Source organism: Epinephelus moara, chromosome 10, assembly GCF_006386435.1.
Source record: "Epinephelus moara isolate mb chromosome 10, YSFRI_EMoa_1.0, whole genome shotgun sequence".
NCBI classification, from domain to species: domain Eukaryota; kingdom Metazoa; phylum Chordata; class Actinopteri; order Perciformes; family Serranidae; genus Epinephelus; species Epinephelus moara.
The window spans coordinates 26,269,309-26,295,706 of NC_065515.1; the positions used below are offsets into that span (position 1 = coordinate 26,269,309).

At 39.7% G+C, this 26,398-nt stretch overlaps 1 protein-coding gene across 5 annotated transcripts in view; it reads right to left on the minus strand.

Annotated features, from left to right (window-relative positions):
* The window catches only part of lrp8 (low density lipoprotein receptor-related protein 8, apolipoprotein e receptor), a 267,040-nt gene that overhangs the window by 141,615 nt on the left and 99,027 nt on the right, over positions 1 to 26,398 (minus strand). For all 5 annotated transcript variants that reach the window (XM_050054743.1, XM_050054742.1, XM_050054740.1 and 2 more), the window contains exon 3: positions 21,391 to 21,513. In XM_050054743.1, coding sequence (XP_049910700.1) covers positions 21,391 to 21,513 — 123 coding nt within the window. The remainder of the gene's footprint in view (positions 1 to 21,390; positions 21,514 to 26,398) is intronic.

A 26,398-nucleotide genomic window follows, 5' to 3' on the forward strand; every position in this document is an offset into this window, starting at 1 on the left:
CCTGTTAATTATACGTACTGTGAAAGTGAAATTATGACTCGATTAGATATAATCAACAATTTAGATAATCAATTAAATGCTTTTCAGGCAAAAGAAGTGAAAAAATGTCATTTCCCTTTGTGAACTCATTATCTTTGGATTTAGAACTATGATCAACGAAATTAGACATTTAAAGACGTCAACTTGGGCTAGGGAAGTTGTGATAACCAATTTCTTTTATTTTTTGACTAATCTTAGACAAATAAGTAAGAAATTCAAACACGATAATGAAAGTAATAATAAAATGCAGCCTTAAAACATAAATGATGTTGTGTTCACGGGTTTGCCTTCTTAGTATTGTGCAGAGAAAACAGTGTGACTGCACAACCCTGAATGTCCGATGACTTACCCTTACCTAAATTTGAAATATAAACATAAAAACCATCACTGTCACGCACACAGTTTCTATAAAGGTTGATTTTTCCCTGAACCGAAATGCATCATTTGAAAGGAAGCTTCCCTCAGAGGGATAGTGTGAGCTGTCAAATTAAGAAAATGGATAAAACAAGTTTATGTACCCGCATGACATGTAAACCTAACTTCATAGGTCAGCGATGATTTCTTTCCTTTCACGGAATCAACCCAATCTTCAAAGCAACGCATCACTCCCTAATGTGCAGGAGTGCTTTCTCCAACGTATACCCACTTCGTGGTCACAGTTAGTTCATGTGAGTTATTTTGGAGACAGAATAAGTGCATGTATGTGAGTGTATGGAGGCATGTCCTGCACGGTAGGAAGATTTTTTGTATGCATGAGTTACAGTGGGTATGTGTTCGCATGTGTGTATACTGTAAGTGTAAGGACGGTTACATATATTTGTGTATGCATGACAGAGCTTGTTTGTTTATAAGCATGGCTACATAGCATATGTGCGAATGCCTGAGTGTGTGTATTTTGCATATCCTCATACTGCATGCCGAGAACTGGAGCATGATGTTTGACAGCCATGTAAAATGAAGAAGGCTATGGAATGGCGGAGAGTTATAAAGACCAGGAAGGGGTTAAAAATAAAACAGAATGGAAAATAACCTATATAACATAATAAATATCAATGCCATAATTTAAATGTAATTTTTAACTATTAAAACAAGTTTTATATATTTGGGAAAGTCTCCAAAGAATAGGGATGTAAGAACAATGTCCATGTTCACACATGTCTGTGTACTTTTTGACACCTAAGTTTGGGTCAGCTGGTGGACTCCTTGGCAGTGAATGTAAACGAGTACTTTGGACTTGGAGGTCAAGACTGACCCGCTAAATCTTGCCTTGAATGTTGCCATAGCACCAACCCATCCCCCCCCCCCCCGTCCTTCAGATGTGAAATCCAATTTACAGAAAGGGCGTATGTGGTTAATATCAGATTACATTTTAAATGAAGGTTAGTGTTGATTAGTGGCTTTCATTGGAACACTGATCTCCTATTACTGCAGCCCTGATGTAGTGAGAGAGGGGGAGTGTGCTGCAGAGAGAAAAATCAAAGTCAAGGGAGAGGAGAGGAAAAATGATCAGAGAGAGCAGGTGCAGAGAGAGGAGAAAGTAGTGTGATGGCAACAAAACAAAAGAGGAAAATAAAAGCTGTGCACTGGAGTAACACAGGGAATTAGTGACAACACTGAAATAGAGTCAGAGGTTTAAACAAGATTCTCAGATAGTAGACTGTGTTATGCAAATTTCTGAAAGTCTGGCAAAATATAATGTGAATCAGTGTGAACTAGGGATGGGCCGTATCATCTCGGTCATGATAATACGGATACAATTTTCAATATGGTACGAAAAATTAACATTGTGATACTTGCGATATTTTGACTTGTTGACATATTGATGTCATACTGTTACCCACGGCAACAACAAGCATGGCTGAAAGAATTATTACTGACTCGGCTGTTATTCCAAAAAAAGGAGGAGCTTCAGTAGTGTGGAATAAACTGTGGCGACGTTAGGCCTGGGCATCCTGAATGTTTTCTGAACTGCCCCGGACTTCTCAGACTTTTTAAGCGAGTTACCACTCAGAGGGAACTCATTCAGCGGCTCCTCTGGCAGCAGCACAGCGTCTCTCCCTCTCCTCTCTTGCCATGTGCACATGGGAGTCCATATCATCAAGTGAATTTGTTGTAAACCTTTGGTAACGTAAACCTACGTGACGCTTGCGGCTCGACCAAAAACTACATAAATGTTAGGGTGCAAATCAGCCCTAAAAGAGAAGAAAATAACCTGTTGATTTATAGATCCCATTGTACAATTTTTTTTGTATTTGGGAACTGTTTCAATGTGTTGTTTATGGTAGATTTTATTTTGTTGTATTATCAATATCGTATACAGAATTTGAATCTCCCTCTGAGTTACTGTGGTTGTTTACAAACTAAAGAAATGAGAGATCATTGCTCAGTTTTTACTGAATATTTGAAGAACAGTTCACTTATCACTTATTTTGTTGCAATTCTATTTTCTTAAATGAATAATATATATTTCTGAAACAATCTGTCATATTATCAAAGATATCGTTATGGCAAAAATACCCTAAAATATCATGATAATATTCCATATCGCCCACCCCTAGTGTAAACGAACGAATACCTTGTTGGATTTGAAAAGCTGCTGTGGGGGAGGACAAGTAGGCGGCTACATACACCCATAGCAACCAAGTGAGTGGCAACATGACATGAATGCCGTCTAAATGCATCTATAGCATCAGTTTATATGACTGAGATTTCCCAAGTGTCTCTTACAGTTGTTTTTCCGGGGTCTGAAGTAGATTCTGCTGCAAAGTGAAACTGGAGTGACCCCCCCCCCCCCCCCTCTCTCTCTCTCTCTCTCTCTCTCTCTCTCTCTCTCTCTCTCAAGGCTGTGTGAAAAACAAGAAGAAGAAGAAGAAGAAGAAGAAGAAGAAGGGGGTTGTTAAATGTGGAACCATTAACGCAGTCTAGACTACGGGTCTGTCAGTGCCGTGGGGGGAAGAAATACAGCGCGACACCAGCGCTCTCATAGGAAATTGCCACTTTCCTCCAACAGGCCCCTCTTAATGGTTGTTTAGTAGACGACACATTGGGCATTAAAAATACCGCCAGTGGCTAGTGCCACATCTCAACTAATGATTGCAGGAAAAAAAGGCATACAAAAGAAAGGAGAAGGAGAGTTTGGGATGCACAGAGTGCCCGCCTGTACTCCACAGCAAACTCCGAGCTGGTTGCCTCCAAGGCAGTTTATTCAAAGGCTGGGTCGGGGCACAAAGGCAGGGGTGAAATTTAAAGCTGGCAGCCAAATTATGTGGAGAGCATAGTTGATGTTTGAAAGCTTCTGAATTGACTTTTCTTGTATGATAAGACAGCTACTGGCTGTGTAAAGTTGCCTTTTAATGTCATTGTGGTGTAAGGTAGGCTCAGCTAAATTACACGTTCAGCAGGTTTTGTGGCCCCAAAAAACATAAGAATTTTGATTCATTCTGGCACAACAATTTTCTGCACAATTAATTTGAGTCACAGCAAAAGGGAACCCCACAGATAATGTTTGAAAACAACAACTCTACCGTCTGTTTGCAGGCCTCCGGGGTATCATCTTTAAAGAACACTACATGAATCATATTTTTATGTCTCATTTATCAGTAGTACTAAGGCAAAAACAGGAAAGATTTTTACTGAGCTCAGCTGCCACCAATTTGGTCCAATTTTGTACTGTACAGTTGATTTATACATAAAGTTATATTTCACCATGCAGCTATTTATCTCTCAGCACCCGCTAATGTATGTTGGGCCTGTTTAAGATTACTGGTGATGCATGTGCTTTTGTCATGGCCATGCATCTTTCTCTCTTTCCTCTTTTACTTCTAGCTCATATTATTAATCTCTGTATTGTACATTTTGACCTCAACTGTCATAGAGCCCTGCTATATGAGTCTTATTTTTTTATCAAATCAACTTTCTTTAATTCATATAATTCATGGTACTGTTTGCTGCACAACTGCCCCATCAACGCAGTTACGTGCCTGCCTGGAGTGCAGCAAGCCTGAGTGTGACCACAGTGAAAAGTTGTTGTTGACAGGCTGAATGCCGTTAGATATGGATTGAAGCAGAATATTTCACTAGATAAAAGCATGTTGTCGATTTTGGAAATGATTAAATCTAATCTTTTTTTATTTAATTTTGACTTTTGAACTTTAGAATGTTCCTGAGTGATCGGAAATGTCTGGCATCCTCAGCTGTGCCGGTGACATGTTGTTACAAGCTTAAAAAATACATGTGAAGTTTGAGGATGTAGGAGCTAGACCTGTGTATGGAAAAAAGAAAAATTCAGCACATATCTTAGTCGTAACAAGGCTGAGCAAGCCAAGCAGTTTTTTGTTTATATATGGAGTATTTGTTTAGTTTGGGATACCCAACGATCTCTAGAAATATTAAGCTCATGTTAGCTGTCAAACTCAACAGGGACTAGAATTGGGTCTGTTGCTAGGTTGTTACTATGGTTCGACCTACTTGCTGGAGTAGTACACTAGGTTTTCTAGTCAGACCCAATGTATTTCCACAGAAATGGAGACAACAGCCACAAAAAGTTTTTTTTTAGTTTGAGAGCTAACTGCCCCTCAACATGACAACATTTTGATTATTTATCTTATTTAGTTGGTAACAGCTGTGTAATCGCAATATTGCACTCAAGGGTTTGCCTTAACTTTATTTATGGAACTTAAGTGATGCGTAACACTGACCGCATCACTGTCGTAACACAAATGGTCTTGGTGCCTTTCAATAGTATGTCTGTTTTGCCTTGTTATGTGTCTTTTCAATAGTATGTCTGTTTTGCCTTGTTATGTGTCTTACTGAGTGTAATGTGTTCTCATTGACTTTATGTTCTAGTATGTTTAGTATGTGAGACCTGTGTTCTCATGGATTTAGTATGTGTCCATTGTCTTGTCTTTTGTGTACTTGTAACTTTTGCCGCCAGTCTTGGCCAGGACTCCCTGGAAGAAGAGTTACTGTAACTCAATGGAAACGTTCCTGGTTAAATAAAAGTTTAAAAAAAATAAATAAATAAATAACTTTAAGGACACCCTTGAGTGTAATATTGCTTAATAGAAAGTTAGCAAGTTAACGTGAATGACCTGTGTCCAAATTGTAATGGGACTAAACATAACGTGAAATGTGTGATCCTCACATACTCTAATACATTAATAAAGCCAATCTTTTGTTCTTGTTTCAATTGAGAAACAGCAGAAATGACATACTCTGGGTTTAAAACTTCTGCATTAAATACTGACCGCAGTTAAGAGTTTTTTAAAATCTATTTCTTTTGTTTGTATTTTTAGGTGAACACTTGAAATGTTTCAGTCATATAGTATTTATAAATATTTTGACATGCTGCCGACCAGAATTTAATATTTTGCCTTTTTATTGTTTTATTTATTGACATTATTTTGATTATGATTGATCTGAATCTACCTCTGATTTGTGACAAGTTCTGCAGTTTGCCAAGTGTTGTCATGCTCTATTAAATAATAGTTGTATGGTTTCTTCAACGATCACTCAGGAGCAAAACGTTGCCTTTAAACTTTGCCTTTAGAAATAATGATTGGACATTTATCATGATAATTATCAATATCCACTAATTGCAAAAACGCTGATAGCATTTTTTGCCCAGCCCTAAGACTGACACCAAAACTGAGCAGATTTGACAACAAAATATCAAATTTATTTTGTAAGAAAGCTCTAATTGTTCTCCTTGTGCTGTTCTTATGACCATCTGCTGCCTTTTTATTACTTTCTTCCTGCTGTAGCCTGTAGTACTGTCTGATGCTTTCTTGTTGCTAACCTGCCTGCTGACCCAATAAAGGCTGTTTTCATCACACCTGTTCTGTCTCCTGAGTCTGCGTAGACACTACATCTGTGATCAGATGATGCAAGTTAAGAGTATGAGAAGGAAATCAAACTGAAATAAAAAAAAAAAAAAGGCTGACATTTTTTAGTCCGGCTAAATGAACACGGAAAAAGAAAAGATGAAAACATAATTGTAATTATGCATGGGTCTTACAAGCACGACCAAAACACAAAAGCAATCCCATCAGGCTGTTCCAGCTCCACAAGACGTCCTCTGAGAGCAACAACATATTGACCACCAATCAATCGTAACCAGCCAAGAGCAAGGGTCACTAATTGAACGGAAGAATGGAATTGACGGAAAAAAATCACACGGTGACTGATGCTGCGTAGGTGCTTTTTTCTGTTTGATTGCCACATACAGTGTAAACAAGGAGGCAAGTTTGCTGTAAACAGCTGTTTCAAGTCAACACAACAACAACACGGGAGTCCTAATGTTCTCTGATATCAGAAATGGTTCATTAAACGTACTGTACCGCTTAAACTATGAGATTTTCTCTGTGTGGCTTATGGGAGTTACATCGATAATGACCACTTACAGGCTCTGATAAATAACTGTTCAAGGTTTCTCGTACATTAGAAATTTCCCACAGGAGTTATTAGGGTTAGCTTTTCTTTGCCATTATCGTAGAATGAGTACCGTATGGCACCTAAAATGCATGTGTGTGCATGTGCAAATGTGTTTTTTAATGTCTGGGGTATTTTCTGTTGTGCACGTTGTTGTCAGGTGGCCATTCTGTATCTTCCTTAAGGGATCGATACACTTTCACTTATTACTGATATAAATCAAGGTAAAGACTTTTGCGGTTAATGAGATGCCACAAGATAGCAAGATAAGCAGAACAATGCACAAGAGGGACCGAGATGATGGACTTACAATATGAGAAGAGATAGAGAGATGACCTTTAATGTTTTTTCCCCAGCAACTTCTGAGGTGACATTAAACTCATTGTCAGTACTGTATCTTGAATTATTTATGAGCCAGATTTCACAAGCAAACACACACACACACACACACACACATATCTGTCATTTTATGATGAGACTGCGTCAGGAGACAACTACTAAGAACTGGAATGGTGGACAGCATTGGTTGTTTGCTCAAATGCTTAAAGCTAACTTTGTTTACATTTTCCTCACCGGCAACTCCTGCAAAGCTGCTTTGTACTGTAACACAATATGAAGTTGTTATGTTGTTATACTGCCACAAAAAGTCTGAGGGAGGAGGTTGGGTGGATGGTCTGAAGTACAACACTTGTAGGGTTGGGCCAGTGTAAAAAAAATCTAACTAGTTTGATATTAAGAGCCAGACAGGACTGGGCCAGTATATCAAATTTTGCTACTAGGTGTCACACTGGACTTAACAGCTGCTTACAAATGGAACATAATGACACCGTGTCCCAGCAGCAAATGAGCGTCTGACTATCATGTTGCATTGCGTCACACTGCAGAATCCATTGAATAAGCACTTCTGTTATGTAAACAAACAGCACAGGCCACCTACCAGCTGTGCGCTCCAGATCAGTCTGAAGACAGAAGCATTCAAAAGATGGCACACACAAAGTTGACACACTGACGTCATACTGTTACTCATAGCAACAACAAGCATGACTGAAAGCGGAATTACCGACTTGGCGGTGGTTTCAAAAAAAGGAGCAGCTTCAGTAGTGTGGACTAAACTGTGGTGTCTTGAATGTTTTATGAACAGCCTCAAACTTCTCAGACTCTCTTAGCGAGTTACTACTCAGAAGGAACTCATTCAGCAGCTCCTACACGGGAGTCGGTGTCATCAAGTGATCTTGTCATAAACCTTTGGTAATGTAAACCTACATGACGCTTGCGGCTCAAGGAAAAACTACATATATGTGAATGTGCCATAGTTCTGGTAGCACAACAGCCTGTCACATGTTACAGCGTGATGATTAGAGGCGAAATGGCAGAGCATAAAGGTCCAGGTGGAAAAAAAACCCCCAACTCAATCATTTAGGATTTTGCTAAAAGAGAAGGAAAAATCCTTTTGATTTATATCAATAGGTCGCAGGGTACATTGTTTTGTATCTGGGAGCTGCTTAAATGTGTGATTTGTGGTCAAATTTATTTTGTTGAACTATTAATATTGTATACAGAATCTGAATCTCACTCTGAGATACTGTTGTTGTTCACAACCCAAAGAAATTAGATCATTTTTGTTATATATATTTTTTATTTATTATATATTTGAAGGTAAACTGTAAAACTATAGCACTTATTTTGTTGCAATTCTATTTTCTTAAATTACTTATAAAATATTTATTTTTGTACTAATATTTTATTTGTCATATCGTCAAGAAAATCGTTATACAAAAATACCTTGAAATATTGAATTATTATTTTTGGGCCATTGCACCCACCCCCATGTTCTATTTACTGGAAATGACATACAATATCGCCAACAGCAAGTGGCCTAGCATGTTATATAGTTATTGTCATTTACCAGAAACTCTAAGCTTCCTGGCTATCTCCCTCCAGTCAGCTGCCACCTTTCTTAGGTTTTTGTAGTGAAATAAGGAGGTATGCCATCAATAATTCCTCAACTCCATGAAATCCATTGCAGCGCTTTTAAAGTGACAGGAATAAACAGAAAAAGGGCAGCCAGTAATACTCAGCTCAAAATGGTGCATCTCAGTGCTTGCAGCTACGAAGGACACCTCTACTGTCAGCTTCAAACTGAAAATGTTGCCATATTGGCACCATTTTAGTTTTTCTTGAGAGACTATCTCTGCCATGTTGTCTTTTGTCACCCCAAAAAATGCATGTACTTTCCAGTAAACATCTTTCTCCTCCCATGTCTACTGGAATTTGATCACCTTCATGTAACCATGCTTTGCTCATGGCCTGTAAGACACTGGTGGCTCTGTTAGACTGTTATAAATTATGTTGATCACGTTGTCATTTTGCTTATTAGTACTGCAATACAAGTTGGATTTAGCGCTGTGACGCTGTCAGCACAGGTTGCTGATGTAGGCTAATTTTTAATTTGCCAGAACATGTCATAATGATGGCTCAACTGGTTTGCATTATATCATACCAGTTAAAGCTTGTGCACCAGACCAGACCTGCAATACTAGACATCAACCCAGCTCTAAATGCTTGTTGTGACCTTGACACCGGAGACCACAGTTTGTATCCTGTTTCTTATCAAACATTTAATGCACTTCTTTCAACCCTGACTACAATCTTTGGTTACACTTTATTTGGATAGTCTGCCTACAGATGGTTTATAGAGTATTTGTAACATTTCATTGACTTATTAGTTGAGAGTCAACTATTTTATTCTGCATTTGTTTAACAGATTATCAATAGTACATGAGACAACTCATGAACAAATTGTCTCAGAATAATTTAGTTGAACCTGCATTTGCTACAGTTTTCTCCTCAGTCACTTTCATTTTCATATGAAAAAGAAATCAAGAGTCAGTAATGATTCGGTATGAGCTCTAAAAATGAAAGTTACACTAAGTGGGGAAGTCATGCTGTGATGAGAGGCTCTGCTTTGACAGTTTGTGTCTTCAGATAAATGGGTTTCATCAGATGTAATGCAATGAGAAATAATGAGCCAAGTAGTTTTAACGTTTAAAATGGGCCAAACCTTTACCACAGAATGTCCATAAATGCCCTTCATCCTGTAAATAAATCTGTGTACAGACGACTGATCCTGTGAAAGTAGCCGCCCCAGCATACAAACATGAAACAGGATATTGCGGATGTTCCTCCTCGTATTATCGAACAGCTGAATACAGGGTCCCTTTCTCAAATTGAAGCATGTCAAGTTATCACAGCCTTCACTGATAAGTGTGTAATTCAAACCTGAAGTGTGCAATAATTCACAACATGAAAAAGATATAGTGTGAAGTGCATGCAGTCACAGTAATGCTCAGCCAATCAAAGTAACTCAGAGCCTTGAGTTTGGTGTCGGTCACTCAAAGTCTGCTGCCTTGATTAAACAGGGCTCTCAGTGGTTGAGCCAGTAACTCTCAACCAGAGCTGACAATCAAAGGAAAAAAACTTTTTGAACTTCGTTTTTTTTACCGTATAAATGTATTTTCACGCGCTGATTGAAACTAACTGACACTGAGAACTGCAAGCTGAGAAACGGTTGCATGTTGTTTGATCATTCTGACAGCCTGGATCACACCAAACTATCCAAAATGTAAAAAAGGCAAGTGATTGAAACTAAGGAAGGTCAGGATGTGTGTTTGCGTTTGCGCAGTTGTGCTTGTGTGTGTGTGTGGTGCTTGTGTGTATATCGTGGCCAGTGAGTGAAATTCAGCTCAGGGCAACAGAACTTTCCATTAAAAGAACATGTAGCAAGAGACTAGAGACAAATTAGACTACTCCGAACTGAAGTAGAAGATCAGAGTGACCTCAGAATGCTCACACACACACACACACACACCTACAAAGGATTGTGTCTCTGCCTTTTTCTGAATGTTTTCGTGCATCTGTTTGAATGTGTCTGTATTACTACACGTGTCTTTTTTGATGACAGGGTCACAGACTTTCTACTTGATTGAATGAGCCACAGGTAAAGAAAGAGAGAGAGCGAGACAGACAGACGGAGAGAGGGAGGGGCCACCTGGGAAATTACGCCTGGCGCTGCCGCTGCCTCAAGCATGAAATTGAAGCCATCCGACAATGCAACTCACTGGATTCTTCCCGTTCATATTCCAAAATAATTAACTAGCTCAACCTCCTGCCTCCATGCTATAATACGCTGACCTGCCTATTGTCTACGTGCACAAAGACAAGGAGAAAGCCACCTTAGTACACAGGAGCAGGTGGAACTGATGACAGCAGGGACACAAAGAGATGGACGGGGAGGGAGCTTGAGTTTAAGTTTCAACTTTAGTTGTCACCAAAGGACAACCGGCTTCACAGTCATCATGTTACACTGATGTGTTCGGCCAGTGCAGAATAATTTAACATAAGATGTCTCTTTAAAAAATGAAATTTTATACAAGTTCAAATTCATTAGGCTACTTTTTCATATAAATGCACAAACACAGGAGTTAACAATTAACATGTACAATGGGCTATCTTGCCATAATGAGCTGCTCATCACCAACAAATGACACATTAAAATTAAATTGTTGAAAACAAAGTTAATTATCAAAATAAATTCAACAGTTATCAGATGTTTGCAGCAAAGTTAATGGCTATGGGAAGCTGTTTTTAAGTGCTAAATGCTGGATTTAGCTTTGCTATGCTTGAATGGGTATAATCTCTTTCTCAGTTTAGCATGTTAGCGTGCTAATGCTTGTTACTTAGCATTAAACACATTGTGCAACTGTTGAGATATTTCACTGAATGAGTGAAACATTTGACCTGCTGCTGTTGCTAAATAAAGGGTCACCAAAATCAGTGGGCATCATTCTCTAGGGACCATGACTGTCTGTATTTGATTTTATTGAAATCTATCCAGTGGCTAGCTTATTAAATATTTTAGTCAGAGCCAAAATGGTGGACTGACATTGCTAGGTTTGGATGTGTCTCTCTCTCACTGTACCAACTTGTCCATCCATCCATCCATCCATCTTCATCTGCTTATCCGGAGCCAGGTCTTAGGGGCAGCAGGCCGAGTAAAGCATCCCAGGTGTCCCTCTCCCAAGCCAAGCTTTCCAGCTCCTCCTGGGGGACCCCAAGGCGTTCCCAGGCCAGATGAGATATGTAGTCCTCTCAGTGTGTTCTGGGTCTGCCCTGGGGCCTCCTACCAGTGGGACCTGCTTGACCAGTGGGTCAAGAAAACCTTGATGAAATGGCATATTCAGACTTTGAGGACCTGGGGACACCTGGGTCTCACCCTGGAGCCAGACCTGGGAGGGGGCTTGCCAGCAAGCATTTGTTGGCCGGGCCTTGGACCATGGCGCCTGGTCTGGCTCAACCCAAATAGATAATATGGAGCTATCGCCCTGTGGGCCCACCACCCACAGGGACAGGATTCAGGGTTCGGTGCATTGTGAACCGGGTGGCAGGCAGGGGCGGGGCCAAGGCGCGCTGATCCCTGATTGCACAGTTGACTGGCTCTGAACCAACTTGTGAATTGTAAATATTAGCTAAAGCACAAGACAGTAGTAACTGTCTATTACCCCCTGACGCTATGGATGAGTTTTTTATAACCACAGAATCCTGGGAGTTTTGTAAGGGGCAGTAAATTACTTAGCCTCTATTTTGCCCATCTCTGGGCTTTTTATTTTGTCACTATTTGTTGGCACACAATGTTTGACCAAGGGGCCTCAATCAATTGCTCATAACGCTTAATAGGGTCTGCTCTGCTCTGCTTGCTTGACGAAGCAGTACCGTGGCTAGTAGCAGTTGCCCACTTTCAATATTTTTGCGATAGTTTTCTCCTCAGTGGTGCTTCAATTACCACATGAAAAAGAAACGGAAGAAGTCAGTAATGATTCGATATGAGCACTATAAATCAAGGCTACACAAAGTGGGAGAGAAGTCATGCTGTGATGAGAGGCTCTGCTTTGACAGTTTGTGTCTTTAGATGAATGGGTTTCATCAAATGGAGTGAAATTAAGCAGCAAAGTTTGAAATCATGGTACTTTTAATGCCCTGCAGTGTTGGATGAGTTGGTGAAAAGATCTAATCAGATGATCAGTAGAAACTCCTACACACATCAACATTTACTAAGGTGTAATATTATGTTCATTACATTTCCTTACTTATTTGACTCTGTCTTAAGCAAATGTAGGAGTGCTATTTTTGGAATGTAAAGGTGATGAGCTCAGGGCCCTACAAGAGTTAAGTGTCTGTTATAGTACAATTTTCAACATAAATGTAATGAATACCAGTCCTCCTATCAAAGAGCCAAATGGTCCATCATTCTTTTGAATAAATAAAAATCTAACTGCTTTCATATTATAATAGCAGACCCAAAGGGGATAGTGAGACTGTTGTTGTCTCGGTTTTATCTCAAAATGCTCTACCATGTGTGACTTGAGATTACTTGACTTCTGAAGTTATCAAAAATTCTAATTTTTGTTTGTCTTTTTTTTCCTCCTTTATGTTTCACAATGAGTTTGGAGGCTTTTCAACACAGCCTTTGTCAGCATGCCTCCAAGTATGACATATGCCTGAGTAGGTTATAATTAGATTTCTTATGTTGATGACACAAGACTTTTATGTTATGAAAATAAAACATCCTCCAAAAAAACATGAAGCTTAAGCACTATGGAACAGTTTTCGCTCTACATCCAACATTTTGAAGCATCACTTGAACTGGTGGGAGGACTGCAAAGACAGTGTCACATATTGGTCCAACATGTGGCTAAGTGAGGTTGGCTGAGTGTCTTGACGCTGCAATTCAACAACATTTATCTACACAGAGACACTTGGGTGAAGAGAAGGGCTCTTTTTATTGCCTGGAGTGTAGATATGCAGCAGCAGAGCCAAAGGAGCGTGCACGCATAGAGATGGATTTCAAACAACGCTTGAGAGAGTCGAAGCAGCTCCTCTAATCAGCACTGATTGTCAAACTGCAGGATCTTGCTGATGCCACTCAGAGTAAATGGATGCTGACTTTGTAATGTCTAGACCCCAGAAAAACAGAGCTTTGATTTCTGGCACATGGATTATGATCATGGGCACCCCACAGCGTGGCACATTATGTAAATTCAACAATTATGTGAAAATATACAGATGACCTTATGGTAGTCGATGATGAATCATTTCTTTGAAAAGAGATAATTGTGTGTAATTCCTCAACGTTTAGTTATCAAGTACAATTTCCTGGATTAGTAACAAGCACCCTTAAAATGAATCATTGAGTGGTGAAACAACAACGAGAGTGCTTAAGAAGTTTGAATGAATACTCATTTGCGTATAACTTTTTTCTGGTGTAAAACAAAGGTAAGTGAAAAGTGGTGCTCAACCTCACAGAAATAAAAAAGTCTGCCTCACCAAAATTAAAAAAACAAAAAACAAAAAAAGAAAACAACCAGAGTACCGCCTTGAGGTTTTATGTCTCTGCAAACCAGTTCAAGTTGCACTTACAGTTTACATTCATGTCTGAAAAAACGTTGATGCTTCGTACACATCTTTATCCTCTTTATCCTGTTTGACATTTGTGTGAAATTTGGTCATAATTAGCACATGAATTCTTGAATGATGGCCAAGAACACGTTTTGTGAGGTTACAGTGACTTCGACCTTTGATCACTACATTCTAATCAGTTCATCCTTGAGCCCAAGTGGACGTTTGTGCCAAAGATGAAAAATTTCCCTCAAAGTGCTCTTGAGATTTGCATGAGATGGACGCAAGGTCACAGTGACCTTGATCTTTGTCCTTCGGTGACCAATTTCTCACTTCACTCTTAAGTCAAAGTGGACGTCTGTGCCAAATTTGCTGAAAAAATGTCATTTAAGGTGTTTTCTAGATAATACACACACAAGAATGAGACAGACAAGTTCATCTGACCTAGACCAAAATGTCAACAGTTCATCGTTAAATACAAGTGGACGTTTGTGCCATATCTTAAGAAATTCCCTTAAGGCATCCTTGAGATATATATGAATACGATGGACAGATGGCCAGACATATGAACGGACAGACAACCCAAAAACATAATGCCTCTGGCCATCGCTATCACCAGCACAGAGGCATAAAATCTTGATTTTGTTTCCTGTGTGTTTGTGTTACTGCTTTTAAGACACTTGATTAAATAATTTAAGCATAGTTCCTGCACTAAAAAAACTTTACACTGCCAACTTATCCAAGTTTGCAAGCTGTAAGTGTGTTTTTGTTTAAGTAAAAATGTTAATGAACTTTTTGACACTGTTTTGAGTTTGGAAAATGATAAACCAACCACACCCAGTCCAGGCTTGTTTATTTCAATAAACTACTGGCATCTGTTCAGCAATGTAGAGACTCTATGGTACTCATATTACTACTAATGATGATGCTTCTGCAACTACTTTTGAGGGATGAAGTCTGCACTTTGGATCAGTGAAGAACATTGTGTGCAGACACATGCATCACCTGATTGAGCATTTTCTCCAGAATCCCCTCTAGGCCCAGATTCATTTTCAGATGTGTAATTACAGACAGCTCCTGAGGAGCCTGTGTGTGTGTGTGTGTGTGTAGTTTCAGAGGCGTCATCTGAGGTCCATAGTTAATCAGCAGTCGACCAGGGGTCTCGGGGATCAGCTCATCGATTCCCTCCCAGGGAAATCAATTCAATCAAAGGCATTACTTAAACTGAACTCAGATCAGAAAGTAGAGGACGTACAGCAGGGAAGACCGAGAGCACAGAGAGAAGGATGTGATACAAGATGGTAGGCTGGTAGATAGAGATTCAGAGGGTGTAAGGACATAGCAAGGGAATGAAACATAGACTGTTCTCTGTGATTTTAACAAGGAGTCACTGAGTGGTACGACACCCTTAGAGAATATGGGCTGACATGTTACACGGTGCTCTCCATCGCCATCATCAAAACACCAAAGGAAGGAATATATTTTGGAAAAGACTTGCCCAAGATATACCCAAGACCATGAAAGCTGCTCTGGTAGATTGTGGTAGCCCAACACCTTCGTATTACATTTCCAGCCCGCTGTCATCCCCAAGTTATCAAGTATAGACGCTTTGTCATGCCCCTCAGTGTGTGTTCTTAATGCCAAAGGCATCCGCTTTCACTTAACTTCAATGTATGTCTAAACCTGACCAGGACCATTTCACACTATTATCCATATGTTACAATGTGTTTCAGCTGTGTGTCACATGAAGACACTACAGTGGAATTTATACTTCTGGTTTGAATTGAGGACATACCTATGGTGAGGCTCTGCGAGACATAGAGCCTATGCTGTAGCCTGACATGCACCTCCCAAGGAATTTAACTACGCATCCTGGTGACGCAGACTTCCTGTCTATTTTTGTAAGCTGAAGCCATTTCCCTCAGTGGAAACAAAGTTTTTGTTTACTTTAATTTCACAGATTAGAAACAATAAATTGTGAAGATAATAAAGCCTCCACAAAATAGCATTTAAAGTCTTGTGTGTAATTTATCCTGGCTTCATATGAGTAGAGGAAATCTCTGCTGGTCACAAGGCTAAATTACACAATGTAAAATGCCATAGGCTTGTGCTAATGACGTTAGCATGTTATATTTGTTTGGAAAACGTTATGAGTATAAGACAGCTGTTTTGTTGGTGAACCTTGTAAGTTGTAATGGAGCCAAACTTTGTGGCGTTACCTTTGTTAAATGATGCTGTTTTCCCTGAATTCATATGAGCAGGGGAAAAGTCTGCTAGCCACTAGGCTAATTTATACGATTCAAAATGCCATAGTCTTGTGCTAAACACATTAGCATGTTCTATTTGTGGGGGAAATGTGTCCAGCAAAAGACAAATGCTTTGTCTGTGAATGCTGTGAGTTACAGTGAAGCCTATTTGTGTACTTGTGTTTGAAACTGTCACTATTAAGCCATGTGTAATGTGTGTTTTGGGTGTGTTTTGAATCGACTAAACTTTACAGCCTTTCACAGAAACCCCGCCGCCGACCAGTGTTTTGCAGGTGTAACTGCAGAGTGACACTGACACACCACTGCACAAGTATAAATGCTCACTAAGGTTTAGGCCACGTGCGTAGGCTATGGTAAAGTCTCTGCATAGAGCTGACACACACGTATAAATCCTGCTTAAAGGGTAAGCTATCTGTGGCTACGAGATACCAAGGGTGTGCCAAATTGATGGTTTTGACGACCTAGGGCTGAGAACAAGTTGGTTGTTTTTTACTTTAATTTGTCTCTCATGGTTGTCTGGGATCTGAGAATTTATCACCATTTATCCTTTTAATATCTGCTCTTGGCAATATTGGATTTACAAAACTTTTGCATCAGCTAATGAAGCAACTTCAGTTTTCAGAAACTGAATTCACTGGAGGATCTGTCGGTATCATATTTTAAAACTGTGTATACCTCAATAGAATATTGTTTTCCTATATTGCTCAGCTCTAGCAGTACTTCAATTACTCACCTAATGGAACTACACATTTAAAACATGCACACATTTTGCCGCATGCATGCAAACACACAGACAGCTGTGAGGATCAATGCGGCTGAGAAAGTTGGAGAACTCAAAGCGTCTGACCTTGATTAGACATAATGAGACTTAACCACCAGTCCACTAATCTGATGAAATGACTTACAGATTCACCTTGTGATGAATACTAAATACAAGCATTGACTTGCTTCATACACACGCTGATGCTGGTATACACACTCACACCCTTTATAGGCATGTGCACACACACACACATACCCACACATGTCCTTGCCCTATCCCAATCAGACTTATTACTTTGAGAATCTTCAAAGGGCTCTTTGATCACCTCTTTGAAAATCATCTTAATAAAAATTGCAAATAGGAGCCGGTCTGTAGATACAGCCATATGGAAAGTTTTGTGATAAGACAGAAGTGGAAAGACTGACCTCTAGCAGTTCTGCTCTGTTCTGTGACTTATCTTTGAGAAAACACTGGTTACGTGGGAGATTAATATGTAAAGCCCTGCGAAATGCCAGTGAATTTTATGGTATGTCAGACCAGTTTCAACTCTGCTACTGAACATCTTGCTCATGATATTTATAAAGCACCCTACAACTCTGCTGATTCCTTATAAGAAGACTTCCAAACTCTGCCAACCTGGTCATTGTTATATACCAATTATAGCTACAGTAAGCCCATTTCAAACCAACTACAACAATCTTTTGGCATTAGTTGGAAGATGAAATCCAAACCAAGTATGAATGCTCATCAGATGCACCGACACTGCATAGCTCTTGATACTGCTTTGAGCTTGGATTTAACTACTCTGGAAAGTTAGCATGGCATTGGAATTATCAAGGTAGGTGCTGTGAGGTATTTTACCTGGACTGCTTCACTATAAAATTCCAATTTTTTAAATGGCACCCAGACTGTGCCAACACAGCTGTCTGACTAAAGAGCATGTGTTTTGTTTTATTTCAATCTGAATGTGGCCTTCAAAGGCTCAGTCCTAAAAAGCTGTTTTAAAAAGGCAACTGAACAAGGCACTGACTTGTTGTAAAAAGACAAAATGACTGCAAGACATAGTTGTGGTAGCTTGGTAATGGATCACCTTAAACAAATAGGATGCTACTTTCATCAGTGTTAATATTTGGGGCATGGTCTTTCCCCAAATCATCAGTTTATCATTTACTCAAAGCCCTCAGCATCTAATAGTAGGGGTGGGGGGAAATTTGGTACAGCATAGCATCGTAATAAATCCCAATATATTCAATCCCAATAATATTGTATCGTGACTTAAGTATTGTGATAATATCGTATCGTGGATCCTCTGGTGATTCCCACCCCGATCTAATGGGGCTTCTCACTAATAGTCAACCATACGTTAGTCGACCAGAAAGGTCATTATTTGTCAAGATTTCATTGGTTTCAATTTTCACAAAACAAAAAAGTGACAGTCTTTTAGGAGCTGTGCCTTGTCACTGTGAATCAAAACCTATATGACTGGATCATGCTGGAATTTAATTTCAAAAGACAGACAGGAATAGGGTTGGGTCGGTTCTCGGTAATACCAATTTGGTTCGGTACTCCGTCTTGGACTGGTTTTTTTTTTTTTTTTTTTTTGAGACTGACCGGACCGCATACGTCATTTACAGCCTGTGTCTGCCTCTTTGCCAAGCGCACGGCGAGCAGGAGAGAGAAGGGGGTTGGGGGTGGGGCGGGGACTGAGCTAGTGGGTGCGAGTGCGCATGCACCGAGGCCTGTACTGTAGCCTGGAGTTTGTTTAACAGTGACGGGGAGTCGATAATGGCGGACAATTTAGTCTTGAAGAAATCAAAGAATGTGCCAATATTGCAACACTTTGGCTTTGAGCCAGACGAAGGACGCAACGCTTGTTTGCACTGATTGAGTAAGCTGCAAAATTTATTTGTAAGGAATAAAAGAAACAACGTGTTACCTGTCACTCTGTTGTCCTATGGTCTTTTTTATTTTAAATGAGTCAACTGCGCCCCCAAGTGGTGAAAATCCGGTATTACCGACTTGATGCGGTTTTTCACAAAAACCTGACCGTTTTTTTTTTTTTCTCATACTGACCCAACCCTACACAGGAAGTGGCCACACTCAGCAGTCAGACAGAACTCACGTTAATTTCCAGGGCTGGTACCTGCGGTTATTACGCAGGCTAGTTAATAACATGTCGGGCAGGAAATCCAAAGTGTGGGATCATTTTGAGAAGGTGAAGGACAAACCCAAGGTGACATGTAAACTCTGCAGGCAAACATTTGCCTATCATTCGTCGACTCCAAACATGACATATCATCTAAAAAAATGTAATTAGCTACATGCCCATTAGCCACTTAGCACAATCATTACCGACAGCGTTATTAACAGGCGGCTCGCTCAGTGTCTGACGTGCACTTGTAGATGAAATATAGGCCTATATTAATGAAGGTTCATTAGGGCGGTTTGTATTTCTCTGTAATGTAGCACAGTGTTAACAATGTTACTGATACTATTCTTTCTTCACCTTCAACTCAAACCATTGTGTTTTGCCCCGCCCAAAATATATAATTTAATGACTGAATTAATACCATAAACATGCAGGTGACTAGTCAACTGATGGCCCTAAATGACGACTATTGGTCAACTAGGAAAATTCTTAGTCTGGGACCCTAGCATCTAGACCTCTTTTACGCCTCTCTCTTAAACCCATATGCAAACCACAACTATGCATACAGTACACATTTCATACAGTTATTTCTCAAGTCTTTTCTCACCCAGTCATTGACTCACTTTTTTAAAGCCGCTAAAAACTCCCAAGCCTCCACTCTCCTTGAATTGTTCTGGTTTTATATGTAAACCCTTTCCTATCACTGAAACTAACACAAAGCAGATCAGAAGTAAACTTGCGGAGCTATTTTGCAGCTCCTGAAAAGCCTTGTGTCAGAATAATAATCTGACCTCTACGTTCACATCTTTCGTTACAGCCTTTTAAATTTCCAGCATCAGTCCTTTAACACTGCTTAGCACCTCACACTTCAGTCTCACCACCACTCTTATTCTGATTTTCATCCTTTACCCCAAGCATACAAACACACACATGCTCTCTCTGCCCCACTACACACTCATCACACCTTTCTGGCTCAGTTCCCCTCCTGTGAATGGTGGGTTACCTCTGCTGATTAAAAAATCCAGTAATCACAGTGGGCAGTGTTCCATTTTCAGTAATTGTGGCAGCAAGCGACCTCACCAACTGCCAACCTTTTAAACAAGAGTGTAACAGGTGAGGACTGTTTACAGGCATTGGTCCATTTTTCATAATTACATTGGTGTTTGCTGAAAACACTTGCTTTAAAAATCACACATGCTGATGTTTTGAAGTATTTCAGCACTGGATAAATGGTCTGTAGGTTGTTAACAGTGATAATGACCCTCACATACATTACTTTATCCACAATACCTCTTTATAACTAGACAGTAAATTGGTTTGTGTAATATAACAGCTTCAGGAAACTATTTGCTATGCGAAGTATATGCTTTTTTGACATTGGTCATTGTAGTTTTTAGCTATAGTGGCTGAATTGCAGAAACTCCTTTGTCACATTTACATTCAGTTTTTGCAGAAAATGTGTGTTAGTCCTACAAAATGAGCAGCAGCAGTACATCCTTAATAAAAACTGTCAAAACACTTTCTATCACTGCTTAAGAAATATGTAAACCTTCTCACAATGCAGTAACACTTTTAAGATGCATGTCATAACTGAAAAACTGGACATGTAATTCATGGAAAATCTTTGCCTGTGTTATACTGAGAGGGATTTAGGAGTGGGTAATTATTTCTATTTCTATTTCTCACTTTTCCAAACATGCTCCATAGGAAATAATAAAAGAAGCAGACATTTTGTGCACTCTTTTGCCCTTGATGGCCTTGATCAAACCATATGGATGTCCTGCATCTGATGGTGCAGCCAACAAAAAAAGCAACTGAAAGCAATTTTCTGAGGCAATGTGCAAGAAAGAGAAGGTTGGCACAGCGGCTGGAGCGCGGCAAAATGTGTCACACTGGGACCGAGCAACCTTGGGAGTGCTTTATGCCGAAGGAAATGTGTGTGTGTGTGTGTGTGTTTGTGTGTGTGTGTGTGGGTGTGGAGGTCAACTGGTTCAAACACAAATTACATGACTGTAAAAGAGACAAGAACAGTTACATCATGCTGGTGTGTATGCGCGTTTTAGAAAATGTGTGTATTTTTATAGACTTTCATTTCCTTATGCATGAATGAACACACACTCATACAGACACACACACTTAGACTTGTAGCTGGTAACACATTTGAGACATGCCAAATGTGTGTGTGTCCTGACCTCCCTGACTGTGTGTTCACGGCCTTCCCCTCTGTCTGTGTTTGCATGTTTGCCTTTGTGGCATGGTTTGTCTGTGGATGTGTTTGTACGGCTACTTACTGCAGATTGCATCAGCCTCGTCTGAACCGTCTGCACACTCCGGTTCTCCATCACAGCGCCACCTAGCGGGGACGCACTGTCCATTCTTACAGGCAAAGTCTGTGGTAGCGCATGTCTTCTTTGCTGTGGAGACAAAGGAAACATGCAACATTACTGTGTGGCTCAAAGAACAGTTAGGCAGCAAAGCTACTCTCTTCTGGTCGTTATAATATGACTAGTGAATCAACTTATTCCAAGTTCCATTGGATTGAATTACATATTTAATGGGAGCACAGGAAGTGATGTCTGAATAGAGACAGTAAACATATATAGAAACTGGACATAATGGCTGACAAGTGACGACAATGTATGTGAAAACCTCACAGACTGATAGGGCCAAATTTGAACTGTTTTGACATCTCACAGCAATAAAAACACACTAACCCTTTGAAACCTGAGCAAATTGGCTTGATTTCTTTCAAAAACATGTAAAGAAAGCAATGAGCAATGAAAGCAGAAATGACCTCAAAAATTTGTGGAAATTTGTAAAATAAATAAACAAATATATAAATAAAATCTAAAAAAAAAAAAAAAAAAAAGAAAGTTTAAAACAAAACAAAAATTACCTGGAAAAGTGCTTGAAAATTATTTTTAAAAAATCTGCAACATAATTTAAAATGTAATAAACAAAATAATCATAAATACATTTTTGCCATAGCTTTTTTATTTTTCCCTTAGTATTTTTTTTAATTTAAATAATTTTCTGAATCTATTTATTTTTTTCAAGTTGTTGGGCATTTCTTACCAAGTTGCTCATTGCCCTTTTTCCCATATTTTTTAAAGAAATCGCACTAATTTCGCTCCGGGTTCAAAGGTTTAAGTACTTGCGAAATGTGTCTGAAAGCAGCACAAGAAAAGTGATGTCACTTCAGGTTTCAGGGGGGGTTAAATGACATTCCTGTTTTTCTAAAATGATCCAAATGCACAAAAATGAAATATCTCAAAAATATTGTACTTCTGTTCAGGTGCTACACATTTTTGTACACTGAGGCTGTTCCGGGTCGAATTTGAGTGTCTGTAATAAATATCAGATCCACCAGTGTGGGTCCAATCAGAGAAAATGGTGGTTTAAGAGAATCTTAAAACTGTACATGCCACATCGGTGTTTATTTTTCTAGCACAGTAATGACAGAATTCAAGGGCTGTCAGCTGCTGCAAACTCCCTACATCCATACCACATTTTGTCCACGTCATTAAAGCTTTTATGTTTTCATTTTTTTTAAGTACAATAAGACATGATTTTGTGTGATTGTTTATTCTCTATAATCAAGCGGTGTAAAACAAAAAATACATTCTTCCTGCTCTCTGAAACATTAGATTAGAATTAATCACCCCTTTTTTACTGTCATATAGGCTATTTATACATTCTAAAATAAATCTGTAGCTCAAAATGTAGTGTACACACTTGTTAATGATTGTGTTCTTGCGCTAGGTCAAAATGCACTTAACAAGGCATCAATTTTAGTTGAACCACCAGTGTGTGTACTTACACAACTTGTGACAGGACAGGTGAGGGAACAAGAGGCGTTTGATTAGCCAGTCTTTGCTGGTGTCTGTTCTCTGAGGTTGAGTTAAGTGGATCAGGGCTGTTAGTCAGGTGAGACTTTGGAAGTTTCTTCTTCACACCAAGTTGCCCACTTGTGTGTGTGTGTGTGTGTGTCACACCAAGTTGCCCACTTGTGTGTGTGTGTGTGTGTGTGTGTGTGTGTGTGTGCATGAAGGTGTACAACTTTTTTTTACTTGACAAAGATCCAGCATGGATGAAAGTCCATAGTGATGTTCTACTTTTTGTAAATTATTGTTGAAATTCTGTCCATGACGACCAAACTGATTAGTTACTTAAATTCAGTGTTATAGGTACTTATGAAATGTGGCTCATTAAGAATTTAAGTTTCATAAAGTTGGATTGGGCAAAGCAACATATTACATGTGACAACTTGGAACAGATATATTAAGTGCTATCTGAAGAATAAATCCAATAAAAGTGCTTACAGGCTGATGCTCTGGTGGAGGAGCAGGTTTGCTTTTATGCAGACTGAATGAGCAGTGCATTGACAGCTTTAGCAGTTTGCAAGACTGTGATGGATATATGGTACAGCAAATAAAGCATGTCACATGTGAGCAGAGCAGCATCCCTCCAGATGTCTACCTGAACTGTCTCATTCAGAGTTTTCCTTTAGGGTCCAGCCTAGTGTGTGCAGAACCAGCTCTGGCCCTGTGTAGCGGTGCTCTGATACCCTATGGACTCCAAAGGTTTTGTGCAGTCATTTTCTCCAAGCAAGGGGAAAATTGAAGCACTTGAGTCTGTCATGGGCTGAGGCAAAAAAATCCCTCTCCTTGACAGCGAGAGCCACTGAACAAGAGAAAGCACTCGCTTGCCGTGTTAGCAATGCCTTGCCTCGCCATGATGAAATATACTGTACAAAGAAGGGGGCTGACAAATGGCAAGAAAGTGTGTGTGCGTGTCTGTGTGTGTGTGTGTGTGTGTGTGTGTGAAAAAGAGCAACTCTGACTGCTACTGTTCCATTTTCCTTCACGTGAGCCTGGTGTTAAACCGCCTCATCGACCCTTTGTTTAAACCAGCTGAAAATGTAGGTTGGCAGAGAGTAGGGCGTCATCAGCGTCACGTATAGGCGATGATACGGTATGGATCTACGGCTAATTATATCATATTTTTCTAAAGCTCCCTGTCCTCTAATCACCTGTGATTACACCATTCACAGCTCCAGTGTGAGATTGATTTCTAAGATGGAAAAATAACAAACAAATATGAAACTGGGAAAGAAAGGAGGATGTCTTTATCACTTTATGTGAGGAGTCATTACAGCAATTATTCTCTTGATGATAACTGAAGAGAACACAACATCCACTCTGCCAGACAGATTCATAAAATCCCTTTTTTAATTTCTTAAAGTTTGGTTTAAAGTGCAAAAGCTTTTAAAATCCATACAACAACGACATGCTTTTCAGTCTAAACTTCCCTTTGCTTTTACAGGAATTTCGCAGGACAGCCTCAGCGCACTGATTTAAACTGCTGAACTACACAAGAAATGGGTCTGGCACTGTGTTATATACAGTCCCATTCCACTTAGCAAGGGAGGAGCTAGCCAGCTTATTAGCTTGTTGTTTATGTGTGTAGCCTTGGATGTCCTATGGTGTGAGGTAAAAGGCAGTGTTATGACTGATGGCACAAGTGGGAGCCATAATAATGAAGTACATGCTGGAGGGACTGACAGCATCTCAGCTATGGGGACCAGTGCTTTCTACATGTATATCGAAATGCATTTATATGGGTGACAATGTATGGCTGATTGAAGAAAAGACAGAGACAAGCCAGTGCAGAGTATTGATTTTAAGTAGATAGGGGGGAGAAAAAAAAAAGGAAAAAGGGAGGCTTAAAGACATGAGAAGGATGGAATGGAAGAAGGTGTAGGCCTAGAATAAATGAAAAGCGTGTCCCTGGGGAGTAGACGGAGCCAAAGACAAAGGTAAATAGAAAAAAGGGAGAGTAGCGAGTACAAAAACGAAAGACAAGAGGGGAAGGGGCTGCTGAGGTGGGGTCTGGTGTAATGGCATCAGTCTTCACAGGAAAAGGACTGAATAAATCCTTTTCCTTCCAACCAGCATGTTAGCATAAATCTCATCTCTTCCTGTCCACCCTCCCTGTTTTTCTCATCATTCCCTCCATCTCAGCCCGATAACAGAGCCGGCTGTAGCCACACAGAGAGCATGCACTGGGCATTATAACTCACAATACTACTGGAGATCACAACAAAGCTGATATCAGACACCCACAAATAAATAGTTTTCCTTTGCCTTCATATCATATCTCCTATCACTGGTTGGTCCTCATAATCCTGCCCAAAAGCAGCTTGTTTAATTCAGCTGGGGATGCAAAATGGTGCAGGTGACAGACCGGCTTACAACATGTCACACTCAAGAGGATTAATTAAAATGCAGAAGCCAGCAAACCGTAAGCCTATCAATTTCCTACAACCCTTTCCTTAACTCGTATTTTTCTTATCTTGAGGACAAAAGGGAAAATAATACGATTCACCTTGGCCCCTTCTTTTTCCGGGGGCCAAAGGCATTGAGTAGCGGCTTTTCCTCAGTGAGCAAATAAAATATGCTTTTAATTAACCTCGGGATGAATGATGTTTCTCACACGTTTATTCAACAGTGGCACTGGGCAAAGATAAGAAAGAAACATAACAATGTGAGCAGCCACTTTAGCAATCTAGAGCAACTGCAGAACAGGTTTTGTGGAATATGTGATGATAAGTGGACATTTTTAATCATCTGTTGAAGAAAGACTCATAATTACAGAACGCATATGTTCAGTATGAAGACTTTACTTTGAAACTGACAACCCCACTATAAGTAAAAAATGGTGGTATTTCAATAAAGCACATTATGGAAAGCTATTATCATCCATCTTGAAAAGTGAGAATTACATTTATGAGAGTGCAGCCGTTTGGAGTTTTGAATACTGAATGAATAGTGATTAGTTTTATAAAAGGAAATTTTCCCACAGATGAATATACAGTACAACATTTTGGAAAGAAAGCTTTGATGTAATGAAATAAGCATGCAAATAAAACTCATTTATCAGCTGCGACAGGCTTGGGAACTGACAATGAAAAAACAACAACATTACAGAGAGAAAGAGATAAACAACAATACATGTATAAGTCCACACATCCCACTGATCTACTCTTACTGGTGGTCAGATACATAAAATATGTGGACATTTGCACTCACGTTAAAACAAATGTGTAGAAAATCTGCACATTCAAACAGAGATCTTCCCATGCCTCTCAAGAGTTGCTGATGCACACACAAACACCCGCTTACATTTACATTCTGATGCACCCCGACCTGTCATATACGAGTGTCATCCATATGGAACAGCCTAAACCTGCCTTATGAGGTGTGTGAATGAATGTGCAGGGGACAAACACCAGGCAAC